This window comes from Bombina bombina, chromosome 1 (genome assembly GCF_027579735.1).
Source record: "Bombina bombina isolate aBomBom1 chromosome 1, aBomBom1.pri, whole genome shotgun sequence".
Taxonomy (NCBI): Eukaryota; Metazoa; Chordata; class Amphibia; order Anura; family Bombinatoridae; genus Bombina; species Bombina bombina.
In genome coordinates, this window is record NC_069499.1 from 127240684 (window position 1) to 127256507 (window position 15824).

General features: G+C 38.0%; 1 protein-coding gene across 3 annotated transcripts in view; it reads right to left on the reverse strand.

Annotated features, from left to right (window-relative positions):
- Positions 1–15824, reverse strand: part of DDHD1 (DDHD domain containing 1) — a 428406-nt gene that overhangs the window by 344543 nt on the left and 68039 nt on the right. For all 3 annotated transcript variants that reach the window (XM_053697596.1, XM_053697597.1, XM_053697595.1), the window contains one exon: positions 2399–2527. In XM_053697596.1, coding sequence (XP_053553571.1) covers positions 2399–2527 — 129 coding nt within the window. The remainder of the gene's footprint in view (positions 1–2398; positions 2528–15824) is intronic.

The window sequence follows — 15824 nt, forward strand, 5'->3', positions numbered from 1 at the left end:
GGAGAGTTAAGAGAGCTGTTTGGTGTAGGTTTTTCTTTTTCTTCAGGGAAATGGGTGGGTGAGGAGGGTTCCCTACACTACAGAAATAAAAAAATAAAAAAGAGACACTATTCCTAAACTGCATACTGGCAGACTATCTGAGAGTACCTAAATTTATGGTGACCAGATAAGGGTGAGGGAGGGAAGTTTGCGGTTTGTGAGGAATCAGGCTGTATGAGATGTCAGGTGGGAGGGTAATTTCTACACTACAGCTAAAATTAGAAGGGACAGTAAAGTCCAAATTAAACTTTCAGGATTCAGATAAGACATGTAATTTTAAACAACTTTCCAATTTACTTTTATCATCAAATTTGCTTTGCTATCTTGGTATTCTGAAAGCTAAACCATGGTAGGCTCATATGCTAATCTCTTAGCCCTTAAAGGCCACCTCTTATTTCAATGCATTTGACAGTTGTTCACAGCTAGAGGGCATTAGTTCATGTGTGTCACATAGATAACATTGCGCTCACGGCAGTGGAGGTATTTAAGAATCAGCACTAATTGCCTGAAATGCAAGTCTGTCAAAACATCTTAGATGATGCCGTCTGCAGACGCTTAGATACAAGGTAAAAAGTATATCAATATAACAGTGCTGGTTAAAGTGAATGTCAATTTTGATGCTAAAGTGCCCGGTTTTAAAAAAATTAAATTAAAAACAGGGGTACTTTAATTCATCAAAATTTACATTTCACTTGTGTTGTAAAGAATAAAAAAAATTACCTTTTAATCTTGACAGCAGCTCCAGCTTCCTCCACCCGTCGCAAAGCCTCTTCCTGGGTCTGAAATGAGGAATCCGGCTTCCTCTAATCACGGCATTGAATATGACACTGATTCCCCCAGGGGGGGGAAACCGTGATTGGAGGATGACCTATCCATCATTTCTGACATCAGAAATGGCTTGCGACGACAGGAGGAAGCTGGAGCTGCTGTCAAGATTAAAAAGGTAAGTTTGGTTCACAACAGGAGTGAAATGTAAATTTTGATGAATTAAAGAGCCCCTGTTTTTAATCGAATTTTTTAAAAAAAGGGCACTTTAGCATCAAAATTTACATTCACTTTAAGAAAAACTGGGGAATGGTAAATAAAGGGATTATCTATAACATTTTTGGTGTTTACTGTCCCTTTAAACTTAAAGCTACCTGATAAACCACTTCACTGCCGGGAACTTCAGAAGTTTGGTACGCAGCTGCAATTAACAGCCTTTTAATTACCAAAAACCAATGGAAAAGAAACACGTCTGCTATTTATGAACAGAAGTTGTGTTCTAAATGTACAAGTGGTATGTAAATAATTTAAGTGAGAACCCACTTGAATTTTTTTTTTTTTAACACGATTGCATTATGAGTCGAAACAGTGGCATGAAATATAACAAAATGGGCCTAGAAAAATACCTTGGGTTGTCTATTTTAAAATAAATAAAAAATTATATAGTTTTGAAAGGCAAATAACAAAAAAGCTCTATTTCTGTTTAAATGGAGTGATGGCAAAAATGCTAAAAATTCTCCGTCTTGGGAAAGTTTTTCTCTGAACTTTCTGGTCCTAAAGGGGTTAAACTTTGCATTAAACGATCTTGCCTTGTTAGTTATCAGGCTCTAGGTGTATATCGTTACTGCACTGTTACATAATGTCAAATAACAAAACTTATTTTACCCTAGCTTGTTATGAGCTTTACGTATGTTATTAACCCAACTGCAGGGGATAAATCGCACTCAGCAGCACAAGCATTGCAGGAAACAAGCAGCACACACAGTTAGGAGAGACTTGGGAGCTGCAATGTTTGTGCTCTGAAAAGGGGGGTTAATATAAATATATATTTATGTTAACGAGCTGTTAATAATAAAAGTATTATTTACCTTCTGTCCTTTTGATTTGTGCTACATAGAGTATTATTTGTAGGGATTGTTTGAACCTCGATTTTAATTTTAGTAACTTTGACTGCAGTGCACCCAACCATGGTGTATTTAAGCTCCAATAACAGTTTACACAACTCCTTTTTTGATATTGTATAGAACAAGAAACTAAAATCTGTATGGCTATGTTTGCACAATGAAAATACACAATACTGATTTTAGTATGATCTTATAGCAATCATTTAGACTTTATAGTCAATGAATTACCAGGGAATTGAAATAGTATTGGAATGTTTTGCTTATGCACAGAATAATATTTTATATATATATATATATATATATATATATATATATATATATATATATATATATATATATATATATATATATACACACACACACACACACACATATGCATACACCTGATGCTGCTTTTGGAGCATATTTAAACACTGACTAATAAGCAGGCAATGTGCTCATTCATGTGTACCAGTTGCGCATAATCATACCTTTAGAAAAACCTAACTTCTGTGTAACAGTCCTTGCTATTTTAGATGTTGTTGCATCGCTGTATAGATAAACTTCATCCACACTATGCCAATCCACATGGCTCCGACTCAATTTCACACTCTGAATGGCTGAATAAAAGAGAAAAAAAAACACAGAAAAGAAAAAGAATAAAATAATTAGAACTAGTTTAGATCCTTATAATCCTGAAGGAAAAATAATTATATTCATCTAGTTTTAAAGTCACTTATTTCTATCTGCAAGCTTATAAAGCACATAAACAGGGGAACTCCTGCCAATAACTTGGGGGGGAGGGGGGAGGAATTCAGTGACAATGGGGAATTAAAATTAAATATGTACAAAAAAAAACAAAAAAAAAAAACAAAACAAAAAACACCAACATCATTTAACAAATAGTAGAACACACACAATTGTTGCAATGTTTAAAGTGATTTTAAAGTTTATTACTTTACTGCCTAGTATATAAAAGTATTATTAAAAACATAATTTATGTAAGAACTTACCTGATAAATTCATTTCTTTCATATTAGCAAGAGTCCATGAGCTAGTGACGTATGGGATATACATTCCTACCAGGAGGGGCAAAGTTTCCCAAACCTCAAAATGCCTACAAATACACCCCTCACCACACCCACAAATCAGTTTAACGAATAGCCAAGAAGTGGGGTGATAAGAAAAAAGTGCGAAAGCATATAAAATAAGGAATTGGAATAATTGTGCTTTATACAAAAAAATCATAACCACCACAAAAAAGGGCGGGCCTCATGGACTCTTGCTAATATGAAAGAAATGAATTTATCAGGTAAGTTCTTACATAAATTATGTTTTCTTTCATGTAATTAGCAAGAGTCCATGAGCTAGTGACGTATGGGATAATGACTACCCAAGATGTGGATCTTTCCACGCAAGAGTCACTAGAGAGGGAGGGATAAAATAAAGACAGCCAATTCCTGCTGAAAATAATCCACACCCAAAATAAAGTTTAATGAAAAACATAAACAGAAGATTCAAACTGAAACCGCTGCCTGAAGTACTTTTCTACCAAAAACTTCTTCAGAAGAAGAAAATACATCAAAATGGTAGAATTTAGTAAAAGTATGCAAAGAGGACCAAGTTGCTGCTTTGCAAATCTGATCAACCGAAGCTTCATTCCTAAACGCCCAGGAAGTAGAAACTGACCTAGTAGAATGAGCTGTAATCCTTTTAGGCGGAGTTTTACCCGACTCGACATAGGCATGATGAATTAAAGATTTCAACCAAGATGCCAAAGAAATGGCAGAAGCTTTCTGGCCTTTTCTAGAACCGGAAAAGATAACAAATAGACTAGAAGTCTTTCGGAAAGACTTAGTAGCTTCAACATAATATTTCAAAGCTCTAACAACATCCATAGAATGCAACGATTTCTCCTTAGAATTCTTAGGATTAGGACATAATGAGGGAACCACAATTTCTCTACTAATGTTGTTGGAATTCACAACCTTAGGTAAAAATTCAAAAGAAGTTCGCAACACCGTCTTATCCTGATGAAAAATCAGAAAAGGAGACTCACAAGAAAGAGCAGATAATTCAGAGACTCTTCTGGCAGAAGAGATCGCCAAAAGGAACAAAACTTTCCAAGAAAGTAATTTAATGTCCAATGAATGCATGGGATCAAAAGGAGGAGCTTGAAGAGCCCCCAGAACCAAATTCAAACTCCAAGGAGGAGAAATTGACTTAATGACAGGTTTTATACGAACCAAAGCTTGTACAAAACAATGAATATCAGGAAGATTAGCAATCTTTCTGTGAAAAAGAACAGAAAGAGCAGAGATTTGTCCTTTCAAAGAACTTGCGGATAAACCTTTATCTAAACCATCCTGAAGAAACTGTAAAATTCTCGGAATTCTAAAAGAATACCAAGAAAAATGATGAGAAAGACACCAAGAAATATAAGTCTTCCAGACTCTATAATATATCTCTCTAGATACAGATTTACGAGCCTGTAACATAGTATTAATCACAGAGTCAGAGAAACCTCTTTGACCAAGAATCAAGCGTTCAATCTCCATACCTTTAAATTTAAGGATTTGAGATCCTGATGGAAAAAAGGACCTTGCGACAGAAGGTCTGGTCTTAGCGGAAGAGTCCACGGATGGCAAGAGGCCATCCGGACAAGATCCGCATACCAAAACCTGTGAGGCCATGCCGGAGCTACCAGCAGAACAAACGAGCATTCCTTCAGAATCTTGGAGATTACTCTTGGAAGAAGAACTAGAGGCGGAAAGATATAGGCAGGATGATACTTCCAAGGAAGTGATAATGCATCCACTGCTTCCGCCTGAGGATCCCGGGATCTGGACAGATACCTGGGAAGTTTCTTGTTTAGATGAGACGCCATCAGATCTATTTCTGGAAGCTCCCACATTTGAACAATCTGAAGAAATACCTCTGGGTGAAGAGACCATTCGCCCGGATGCAACGTTTGGCGACTGAGATAATCCGCTTCCCAATTGTCTATACCTGGGATATGAACCGCAGAGATTAGACAGGAGCTGGATTCCGCCCAAACCAGAATTCGAGATACTTCTTTCATAGCCAGAGGACTGTGAGTCCCTCCTTGATGATTGATGTATGCCACAGTTGTGACATTGTCTGTCTGAAAACAAATGAACGATTCTCTCTTCAGAAGAGGCCAAGTTCCAAAATATTGATCGGTAATCTCACCTCCTGAGATTCCCAAACTCCTTGTGCCGTCAGAGATCACCACACAGCTCCCCAACCTGTAAGACTTGCATCTGTTGAAATTACAGTCCAGGTCGGAAGAACAAAAGAAGCCCCCTGAATTAAACAATGGTGATCTGTCCACCACGTTAGAGAGTGTCGTACAATCGGTTTTAAAGATATTAATTGAGATATCTTTGTGTAATCCCTGCACCATTGATTCAGCATACAGAGCTGAAGAGGTCGCATGTGAAAACGAGCAAAGGGGATCGCGTCCGATGCAGCAGTCATAAGACCTAGAATTTCCATGCATAAGGCTACCGAAGGGAATGATTGTGACTGAAGGTTTCGACAAGCTGAAATCAATTTTAGACGTCTCTTGTCTGTCAAAGACAGAGTCATGGACACTGAATCTATCTGGAAACCCAGAAAGGTTACTCTTGTCTGAGGAATCAATGAACTTTTTAGTGAATTGATCCTCCAACCATGATCTTGAAGAAACAACACAAGTCGATTCGTATGAGATTCTGCTAAATGTAAAGACTGAGCAAGTACCAAGATATCGTCCAAATAAGGAAATACCACAATACCCTGTTCTCTGATTACAGACAGAAGGGCACCGAGAACCTTTGTAAAAATCCTTGGAGCTGTAGCTAGGCCAAACGGCAGAGCCACAAACTGGTAATGCTTGTCCAGAAAAGAGAATCTCAGGAACTGATAATGATCTGGATGAATCGGAATATGCAGATATGCATCCTGTAAATCTTTTGTGGACATATAATGCCCTTGCTGAACAAAAGGCAAGATAGTCCTTACAGTTACCATTTTGAACGTTGGTATCCTTACATAACGATTCAATATTTTTAGATCCAGAACTGGTCTGAAGGAATTCTCCTTCTTTGGTACAATGAAGAGATTCGAATAAAACCCCAGCCCCTCTTCCAGAACTGGAACTGGCATAATTACTCCAGCCAACTCTAGATCTGAAACACATTTCAGAAATGCTTGAGCTTTCACTGGATTTACTGGGACACGGGAAAGAAAAAATCTCTTTGCAGGAGGTCTTATCTTGAAACCAATTCTGTACCCTTCTGAAACAATGTTCTGAATCCAAAGACTGTGAACAGAATTGATCCAAATTTCTTTGAAAAAACGTAACCTGCCCCCTACCAGCTGAGCTGGAATGAGGGCCGCACCTTCATGTGGACTTAGAAGCTGGCTTTGCTTTTCTAGAAGGCTTGGATTTATTTCAGACTGGAGATGGTTTCCAAACTGAAACTGCTCCTGAGGATGAAGGATCAGGTTTTTGTTCTTTGTTGAAACGAAAGGAACGAAAACGATTATTAGCCCTGTTTTTACCCTTAGATTTTTTATCCTGTGGTAAAAAAGTTCCTTTCCCACCAGTAACAGTTGAGATAATAGAATCCAACTGAGAACCAAATAATTTGTTACCCTGGAAAGAAAGGGAAAGTAGAGTCGATTTAGAAGACATATCAGCATTCCAAGTTTTAAGCCATAAAGCTCTTCTAGCTAAAATAGCTAGAGACATAAACCTGACATCAACTCTGATAATATCAAAAATGGCATCACAGATAAAATTATTAGCATGTTGAAGAAGAATAATAATTTCTTTTCTTAGAAAGGATTCAATTTTCCTATCTAAAGGATCCTTAAACGAAGTACCATCTGACGTAGGAATAGTAGTACGTTTAGCAAGGGTAGAAATAGCCCCATCAACTTTAGGGATTTTGTCCCAAAATTCTAATCTGTCAGATGGCACAGGATATAATTGCTTAAAACGTTTAGAAGGAGTAAATGAATTACCCAAATTATTCCATTCTCTGGAAATTACTTCAGAAATAGCACCAGGAACAGGAAAAACTTCTGGAATAACCACAGGAGATTTAAAGACCTTATCTAAACGTTTAGATTTAGTATCAAGAGGACCAGAATCCTCAATTTCTAAAGCAATTAGTACTTCTTTAAGTAAAGAATGAATAAATTCCATTTTAAATAAATATGAAGATTTATCAGCATCAACCTCTGAGACAGAATCCTCTGAACCAGAAGAGTCATTAGAATCAGAATGATGATGTTCATTTAAAAATTCATCTGTATAAAGAGAAGTTTTAAAAGATTTTTTATGTTTACTAGAAGGAGGAATAACAGACATAGCCTTCTTGATGGATTCAGAAACAAAATCTCTTACGTTATCAGGAACATTCTGAACATTAGATGTTGATGGAACTTCAACAGGTAATGGTACATTACTAAAGGAAATATTATCTGCATTAACAAGTTTGTCATGACAATTAATACAAACAACAGCTGGAGGAACAGCTACCAAAAGTTTACAGCAGATACACTTAGCTTTGGTAGTTCCAGCACCAGACAGAGATTTTCCTGAAGTATCTTCTGACTCAGATGCAACGCGAGACATCTTGCAATATGTAAGAGAAAAAACAACATATAAAGCAAAATTGATCAAATTCCTTAAATGACAGTTTCAGGAATGGGAAAAAATGCCAAGGAACAAGCTTCTAGCAACCAGAAGCAAAGAAAAATGAGACTTAAATAATGTGGAGACAAAAGCGACGCCCAAATTTTTTTAGCTCCAAATAAGACGCCCACATTATTTGGCGCCTAAATGCTTTTGGCGCCAAAAATGACGCCACGTCCGGAACGCCGACCCTTTTGGCGCAAAAGAACGTCAAAAATGACGCAACTTCCGGCGACACGTATGACGCCGGAAACAGAAAAGATTTTTTGCGCCAAAAAAGTCCGCGCCAAGAATGACGCAATAAAATGAAGCATTTTCAGCCCCCGCGAGCCTAACAGCCCACAGGGAAAAAAGTCAAATTTTTAAGGTAAGAAAAATAATTGATTCAAGTGCATTATCCCAAATATGAAACTGACTGTCTGAAAATAAGGAATGTTGAACATCCTGAGTCAAGGCAAATAAATGTTTGAATACATATATTTAGAACTTTATTAAAAAAGTGCCCAACCATAGCTTAGAGTGTCACAGAAAACATAATTTATGTAAGAACTTACCTGATAAATTCATTTCTTTCATATTAACAAGAGTCCATGAGCTAGTGACGTATGGGATATACATTCCTACCAGGAGGGGCAAAGTTTCCCAAACCTTAAAATGCCTATAAATACACCCCTCACCACACCCACAAATCAGTTTAACGAATAGCCAAGAAGTGGGGTGATAAGAAAAAGTGCGAAGCATATAAAATAAGGAATTGGAATAATTGTGCTTTATACAAAAAAATCATAACCACCACAAAAAAGGGTGGGCCTCATGGACTCTTGTTAATATGAAAGAAATGAATTTATCAGGTAAGTTCTTACATAAATTATGTTTTCTTTCATGTAATTAACAAGAGTCCATGAGCTAGTGACGTATGGGATAATGACTACCCAAGATGTGGATCTTTCCACACAAGAGTCACTAGAGAGGGAGGGATAAAATAAAGACAGCCAATTCCTGCTGAAAATAATCCACACCCAAAATAAAGTTTAACAAAAAACATAAGCAGAAGATTCAAACTGAAACCGCTGCCTGAAGAACTTTTCTACCAAAAACTGCTTCAGAAGAAGAAAATACATCAAAATGGTAGAATTTAGTAAAAGTATGCAAAGAAGACCAAGTTGCTGCTTTGCAGATCTGGTCAACCGAAGCTTCATTCCTAAACGCCCAGGAAGTAGATACTGACCTAGTAGAATGAGCTGTAATTCTTTGAGGCGGAGTTTTACCCGACTCAACATAGGCAAGATGAATTAAAGATTTCAACCAAGATGCCAAAGAAATGGCAGAAGCTTTCTGGCCTTTCCTAGAACCAGAAAAGATAACAAATAGACTAGAAGTCTTACGGAAAGATTTCGTAGCTTCAACATAATATTTCAAAGCTCTAACAACATCCAAAGAATGCAATGATTTCTCCTTAGAATTCTTAGGATTAGGACATAATGAAGGAACCACAATTTCTCTACTAATGTTGTTGGAATTCACAACTTTAGGTAAAAATTCAAAAGAAGTTCGCAACACCGCCTTATCCTGATGAAAAATCAGAAAAGGAGACTCACACGAAAGAGCAGATAATTCAGAAACTCTTCTAGCAGAAGAGATGGCCAAAAGGAACAAAACTTTCCAAGAAAGTAATTTAATGTCCAATGAATGCATAGGTTCAAACGGAGGAGCTTGAAGAGCTCCCAGAACCAAATTCAAACTCCAAGGAGGAGAAATTGACTTAATGACAGGTTTTATACGAACCAAAGCTTGTACAAAACAATGAATATCAGGAAGAATAGCAATCTTTCTGTGAAAAAGAACAGAAAGAGCAGAGATTTGTCCTTTCAAAGAACTTGCGGACAAACCCTTATCCAAACCATCCTGAAGAAATTGTAAAATTCTCGGTATTCTAAAAGAATGCCAAGAAAAATGATGAGAAAGACACCATGAAATATAAGTCTTCCAGACTCTATAATATATCTCTCGAGATACAGATTTACGAGCCTGTAACATAGTATTAATCACGGAGTCAGAGAAACCTCTATGACCAAGAATCAAGCGTTCAATCTCCACACCTTTAAATTTAAGGATTTCAGATCCGGATGGAAAAAAGGACCTTGTGATAGAAGGTCTGGTCTTAACGGAAGAGTCCATGGCTGGCAAGATGCCATCCGGACAAGATCCGCATACCAAAACCTGTGAGGCCATGCCGGAGCTATTAGCAGAACAAACGAGCATTCCCTCAGAATCTTGGAGATTACTCTTGGAAGAAGAACTAGAGGCGGAAAGATATAGGCAGGATGATACTTCCAAGGAAGTGATAATGCATCCACTGCCTCCGCCTGAGGATCCCGGGATCTGGACAGATACCTGGGAAGTTTCTTGTTTAGATGAGAGGCCATCAGATCTATCTCTGGGAGCCCCCACAATTGAACAATCTGAAGAAATACCTCTGGGTGAAGAGACCATTCGCCCGGATGCAACGTTTGGCGACTGAGATAATCCGCTTCCCAATTGTCTACACCTGGGATATGAACCGCAGAGATTAGACAGGAGCTGGATTCCGCCCAAACCAAAATTCGAGATACTTCTTTCATAGCCAGAGGACTGTGAGTCCCTCCTTGATGATTGATGTATGCCACAGTTGTGACATTGTCTGTCTGAAAACAAATGAACGATTCTCTCTTCAGAAGAGGCCAGAAACTGAAGAGCTCTGAAAATTGCACGGAGTTCCAAAATATTGATCGGTAATCTCACCTCCTGAGATTCCCAAACTCCTTGTGCCGTCAGAGATCCCCACACAGCTCCCCAACCTGTGAGACTTGCATCTGTTGAAATTACAGTCCAGGTCGGAAGAACAAAAGAAGCCCCCTGAATTAAACGATGGTGATTTGTCCACCACGTTAGAGAGTGTCGAACAATCGGTTTTAAAGATATTAATTGAGATATCTTCGTGTAATCCCTGCACCATTGGTTCAGCATACAGAGCTGAAGAGGTCGCATGTGAAAACGAGCAAAGGGGATCGCGTCCGATGCAGCAGTCATAAGACCTAGAATTTCCATGCATAAGGCTACCGAAGGGAATGATTGTGACTGAAGGTTTCGACAAGCTGTAATCAATTTTAGACGTCTCTTGTCTGTTAAAGACAGAGTCATGGACACTGAATCTATCTGGAAACCCAGAAAGGTTACCCTTGTTTGAGGAATCAAAGAACTTTTTGGTAAATTGATCCTCCAACCATGATCTTGAAGAAACAACACAAGTCGATTCGTATGAGACTCTGCTAAATGTAAAGACGGAGCAAGTACCAAGATATCGTCCAAATAAGGAAATACCACAATACCCTGTTCTCTGATTACAGACAGAAGGGCACCGAGAATCTTTGTGAAAATTCTTGGAGCTGTAGCAAGGCCAAACGGTAGAGCCACAAATTGGTAATGCTTGTCTAGAAAAGAGAATCTCAGGAACTGATAATGATCTGGATGAATCGGAATATGCAGATATGCATCCTGTAAATCTATTGTGGACATATAATTCCCTTGCTGAACAAAAGGCAATATAGTCCTTACAGTTACCATCTTGAACGTTGGTATTCTTATATAACAATTCAATAATTTTAGATCCAGAACTGGTCTGAAGGAATTCTCCTTCTTTGGTACAATGAAGAGATTTGAATAAAACCCCATCCCCTGTTCCGGAACTGGAACTGGCATAATTACTCCAGCCAACTCTAGATCTGAAACACAATTCAGAAATGCTTGAGCTTTCACTGGATTTACTGGGACATGGGAAAGAAAAAATCTCTTTGCAGGAGGTCTCAACTTGAAACCAATTCTGTACCCTTCTGAAACAATGTTCTGAATCCAAAGATTGTGAACAGATTTGATCCAAATTTCTTTGAAAAAACGTAACCTGCCCCCTACCAGCTGAACTGGAATGAGGGCCGTACCTTCATGTGAACTTAGAAGCAGGCTTTGCCTTTCTAGCAGGCTTGGATTTATTCCAGACTGGAGATGGTTTCCAAACTGAAACTGCTCCTGAGGACGAAGGATCAGGCTTTTGTTCTTTGTTGAAACGAAAGGAACGAAAACGATTGTTAGCCCTGTTTTTACCTTTAGATTTTTTATCCTGTGGTAAAAAAGTTCCTTTCCCACCAGTAACAGTTGAAATAATAGAATCCAACTGAGAACCAAATAATTTGTTTCCCTGGAAAGAAATGGAAAGTAGAGTTGATTTAGAAGCCATATCAGCATTCCAAGTCTTAAGCCATAAAGCTCTTCTGGCTAAGATAGCCAGAGACATAAATCTAACATCAACTCTAATAATATCAAAAATGGCATCACAGATGAAATTATTAGCATGCTGGAGAAGAATAATAATATCATGAGAATCACGATTTGTTACTTGTTGCGCTAGAGTTTCCAACCAAAAAGTTGAAGCTGCAGCAACATCAGCCAATGATATAGCAGGTCTAAGAAGATTACCTGAACATAGATAAGCTTTTCTTAGAAAAGATTCAATTTTTCTATCTAAAGGATCCTTAAACGAGGTACCATCTGACGTAGGAATGGTAGTACGTTTAGCAAGGGTAGAAATAGCCCCATCAACTTTAGGGATTTTGTCCCAAAATTCTAACCTGTCAGGCGGAACAGGATATAATTGCTTAAAACGTTTAGAAGGAGTAAATGAATTACCCAATTTATCCCATTCCTTAGCAATTACTGCAGAAATAGCATTAGGAACAGGAAAGACTTCTGGAATAACCGCAGGAGCTTTAAAAACCTTATCCAAACGTATAGAATTAGTATCAAGAGGACTAGAATCCTCTATTTCTAAAGCAATTAGTACTTCTTTAAGTAAAGAGCGAATAAATTCCATCTTAAATAAATATGAAGATTTATCAGCATCAATCTCTGAGACAGAATCCTCTGAACTAGAAGAGTCCAAAGAATCAGAATGATGGTGTTCATTTAAAAATTCATCTGTAGAGAGAGAAGATTTAAAAGACTTTTTACGTTTACTAGAAGGAGAAATAACAGACAAAGCCTTCTTTATGGATTCAGAAACAAAATCTCTTATGTTATCAGGAACATTCTGCACCTTAGATGTTGAGGGAACTGCAACAGGCAATGGTACATCACTAAAGGAAATATTATCTGCTTTAACAAGTTTGTCATGACAATTAATACAAACAACAGCTGGAGAAATAGCTACCAAAAGTTTACAGCAGATACACTTAGCTTTGGTAGATCCAGCAGGCAGTGGTTTTCCTGTAGTATCTTCTGGCTCAGATGCAACGTGAGACATCTTGCAATATGTAAGAGAAAAAACAACATATAAAGCAAAATAAATCAAATTCCTTATAAGACAGTTTCAGGAATGGGAAAAAAATGCCAAACATCAAGCTTCTAGCAACCAGAAGCAAATGAAAAATGAGACTGAAATAATGTGGAGACAAAAGCGACGCCCATATTTTTTGGCGCCAAATAAGACGCCCACATTATTTGGCGCCTAAATGCTTTTGGCGCCAAAAATGACGCCACATCCGGAACGCCGACATTTTTGGCGCAAAATAACGTCAAAAAAATGACGCAACTTCCGGCGACACGCATGACGCCGGAAACGGAAATGAATTTTTGCGCCAAAAAAATCCGCGCCAAAAATGACGCAATAAAATGAAGCATTTTCAGCCCCCGCGAGCCTAACAGCCCACAGGGAAAAAAGTCAAATTGAAAATTTAAAGCATAATCCCAAATATGAAACTGACTGTCTGGAAATAAGGAAAGTTGAACATTCTGAGTCAAGGCAAATAAATGTTTGAATACATATATTTAGAACTTTATAAATAAAGTGCCCAACCATAGCTTAGAGTGTCACAGAAAATAAGACTTACTTACCCCAGGACACTCATCTACATGTTTGTAGAAAGCCAAACCAGTACTGAAACGAGAATCAGTAGAGGAAATGGTAAATATAAGAGTATATCGTCGATCTGAAAAGGGAGGTAAGAGATGAATCTCTACGACCGATAACAGAGAACCTTATGAAATAGACCCCGTAGAAGGAGATCACTGCATTCAATAGGCAATACTCTCCTCACATCCCTCTGACATTCACTGCACGCTGAGAGGAAAACCGGGCTCCAACTTGCTGCGGAGCGCATATCAACGTAGAATCTAGCACAAACTTACTTCACCACCTCCCTTGGAGGCAAAGTTTGTAAAACTGATTTGTGGGTGTGGTGAGGGGTGTATTTATAGGCATTTTAAGGTTTGGGAAACTTTGCCCCTCCTGGTAGGAATGTATATCCCATACGTCACTAGCTCATGGACTCTTGTTAATTACATGAAAGAAAATAAGACTTACTTACCCCAGGACACTCATCTACATGTTTGTAGAAAGCCAAACCAGTACTGAAACGAAAATCAGCAGAGGTAATGGTATATATATATAAGAGTATATCGTCGATCTGAAAAGGGAGGTAAGAGATGAATCTCTACGACCGATAACAGAGAACCTATGAAATAGACCCCCGTAGAAGGAGATCATTGAATTCAAACAGGCAATACTCTCCTCACATCCCTCTGACATTCACTGCACGCTGAGAGGAAAACCGGGCTCCAACCTGCTGCGGAGCGCATATCAACGTAGAATCTAGCACAAACTTACTTCACCACCTCCATAGGAGGCAAAGTTTGTAAAACTGATTTGTGGGTGCGGTGAGGGGTGTATTGGTAGGCATTTTGAGGTTTGGGAAACTTTGCCCCTCCTGGTAGGAATGTATATCCCATACGTCACTAGCTCATGGACTCTTGCTAATTACATGAAAGTAAACAGGGGCACTTTCATTGATTACATTTTTTTAAGACTCTTCATTTGTAAAATAATTACCATTTAGTGATGGTAAACATCACGCCGTTCCTCCACCCACATCCCATACTATATTTAGCTGATCGATAACGAATCCGGCTTCATCCAATCGTTGCGTGCCCCACGAGCTGGATGCCAAAAGTGGCACGCAACGATTGGATGAAGCTGGATTCATCATCGATCAGCTAAATAAAGTATGAGATGCGGGCAGCGGAACAACACAATGTTTACCATCACTAAATGGTAATTATTTTCCAAATGAAGCCTCTTAAAAAAAAAAAATTAATCTATGAAAGTGCCTGTTTTTAATAATAATTTTATATACTAAGTTTATATACTAGGTTTTATATACTAGGCAGTATAAGTAATAAACTTTACAATCACTGTAACTCTTACAAAGACTCTGTGGGTCCAATATTAAAAATGTACAATAGCAAAATGATTTCATGTGCTAGAGCATTTTCCAATAGCACTACTGCATGCCTTTAAATGTGTTTCATTATTACTAAATAGGTTAAACATATAGGTAAACTCTTTTCTACATAGGTAATTTACTGCTTCTAAGCTGAATCTAATCAAAGTTGGCATATACATTATGCTCCAGCTGCATACAACATTGCAGGGGAAGAGCTTTCTCATTCCAGATTAGACTTTTATTTAATAAGTCAGGGCTCGACAAACCCAGGAGAGTCAAGGAGCCACTGGCTCCTACTCCATATTTCTATATAGAAATACCACTGTCTGGCTCCTAAATACTCTTACTGGCTTCTACATTTTAAACAGATTTGTCGACCCCTGAACGAAGTTAAACATATCTGCAGGAAATAAATACATTATTAGAGGCACACATTAAAAGCATTAAAGCATTTTATTACTGACATTTTATATCCTTTTAATTGAAATGATTGTACCTTTCAGCATTCAGTATCACAAAAAATATACGGTTATATCCTGGAAGAGACTATTGTAACATCACATTCATGAACTGCACAAAACATATAACTCTTTTTGGCTTCAAATATTTTACCTAAAGTTCCTGAATGGCACGACATGATCAATTCCATTTCTAAGATGCTATGCACCATAAATGTGAATTTTATTACATTTTCAAGTTCTTAAAAAAATATTTTTCATTCAGTTGCGTCCCAGTTGGTAAACATTGCGCCGTTCCTCCAACCGCATCTCATTCTTGATTTAGCTGAGTGATGACGTATCGGGCTTCATCCAATCGTTGCATGCCCCACGAGCTTAACGCCAAGTGGGGCACACAACTATTGGATGAAGCCGGATTAGTCATCACTCAGGTAAATTA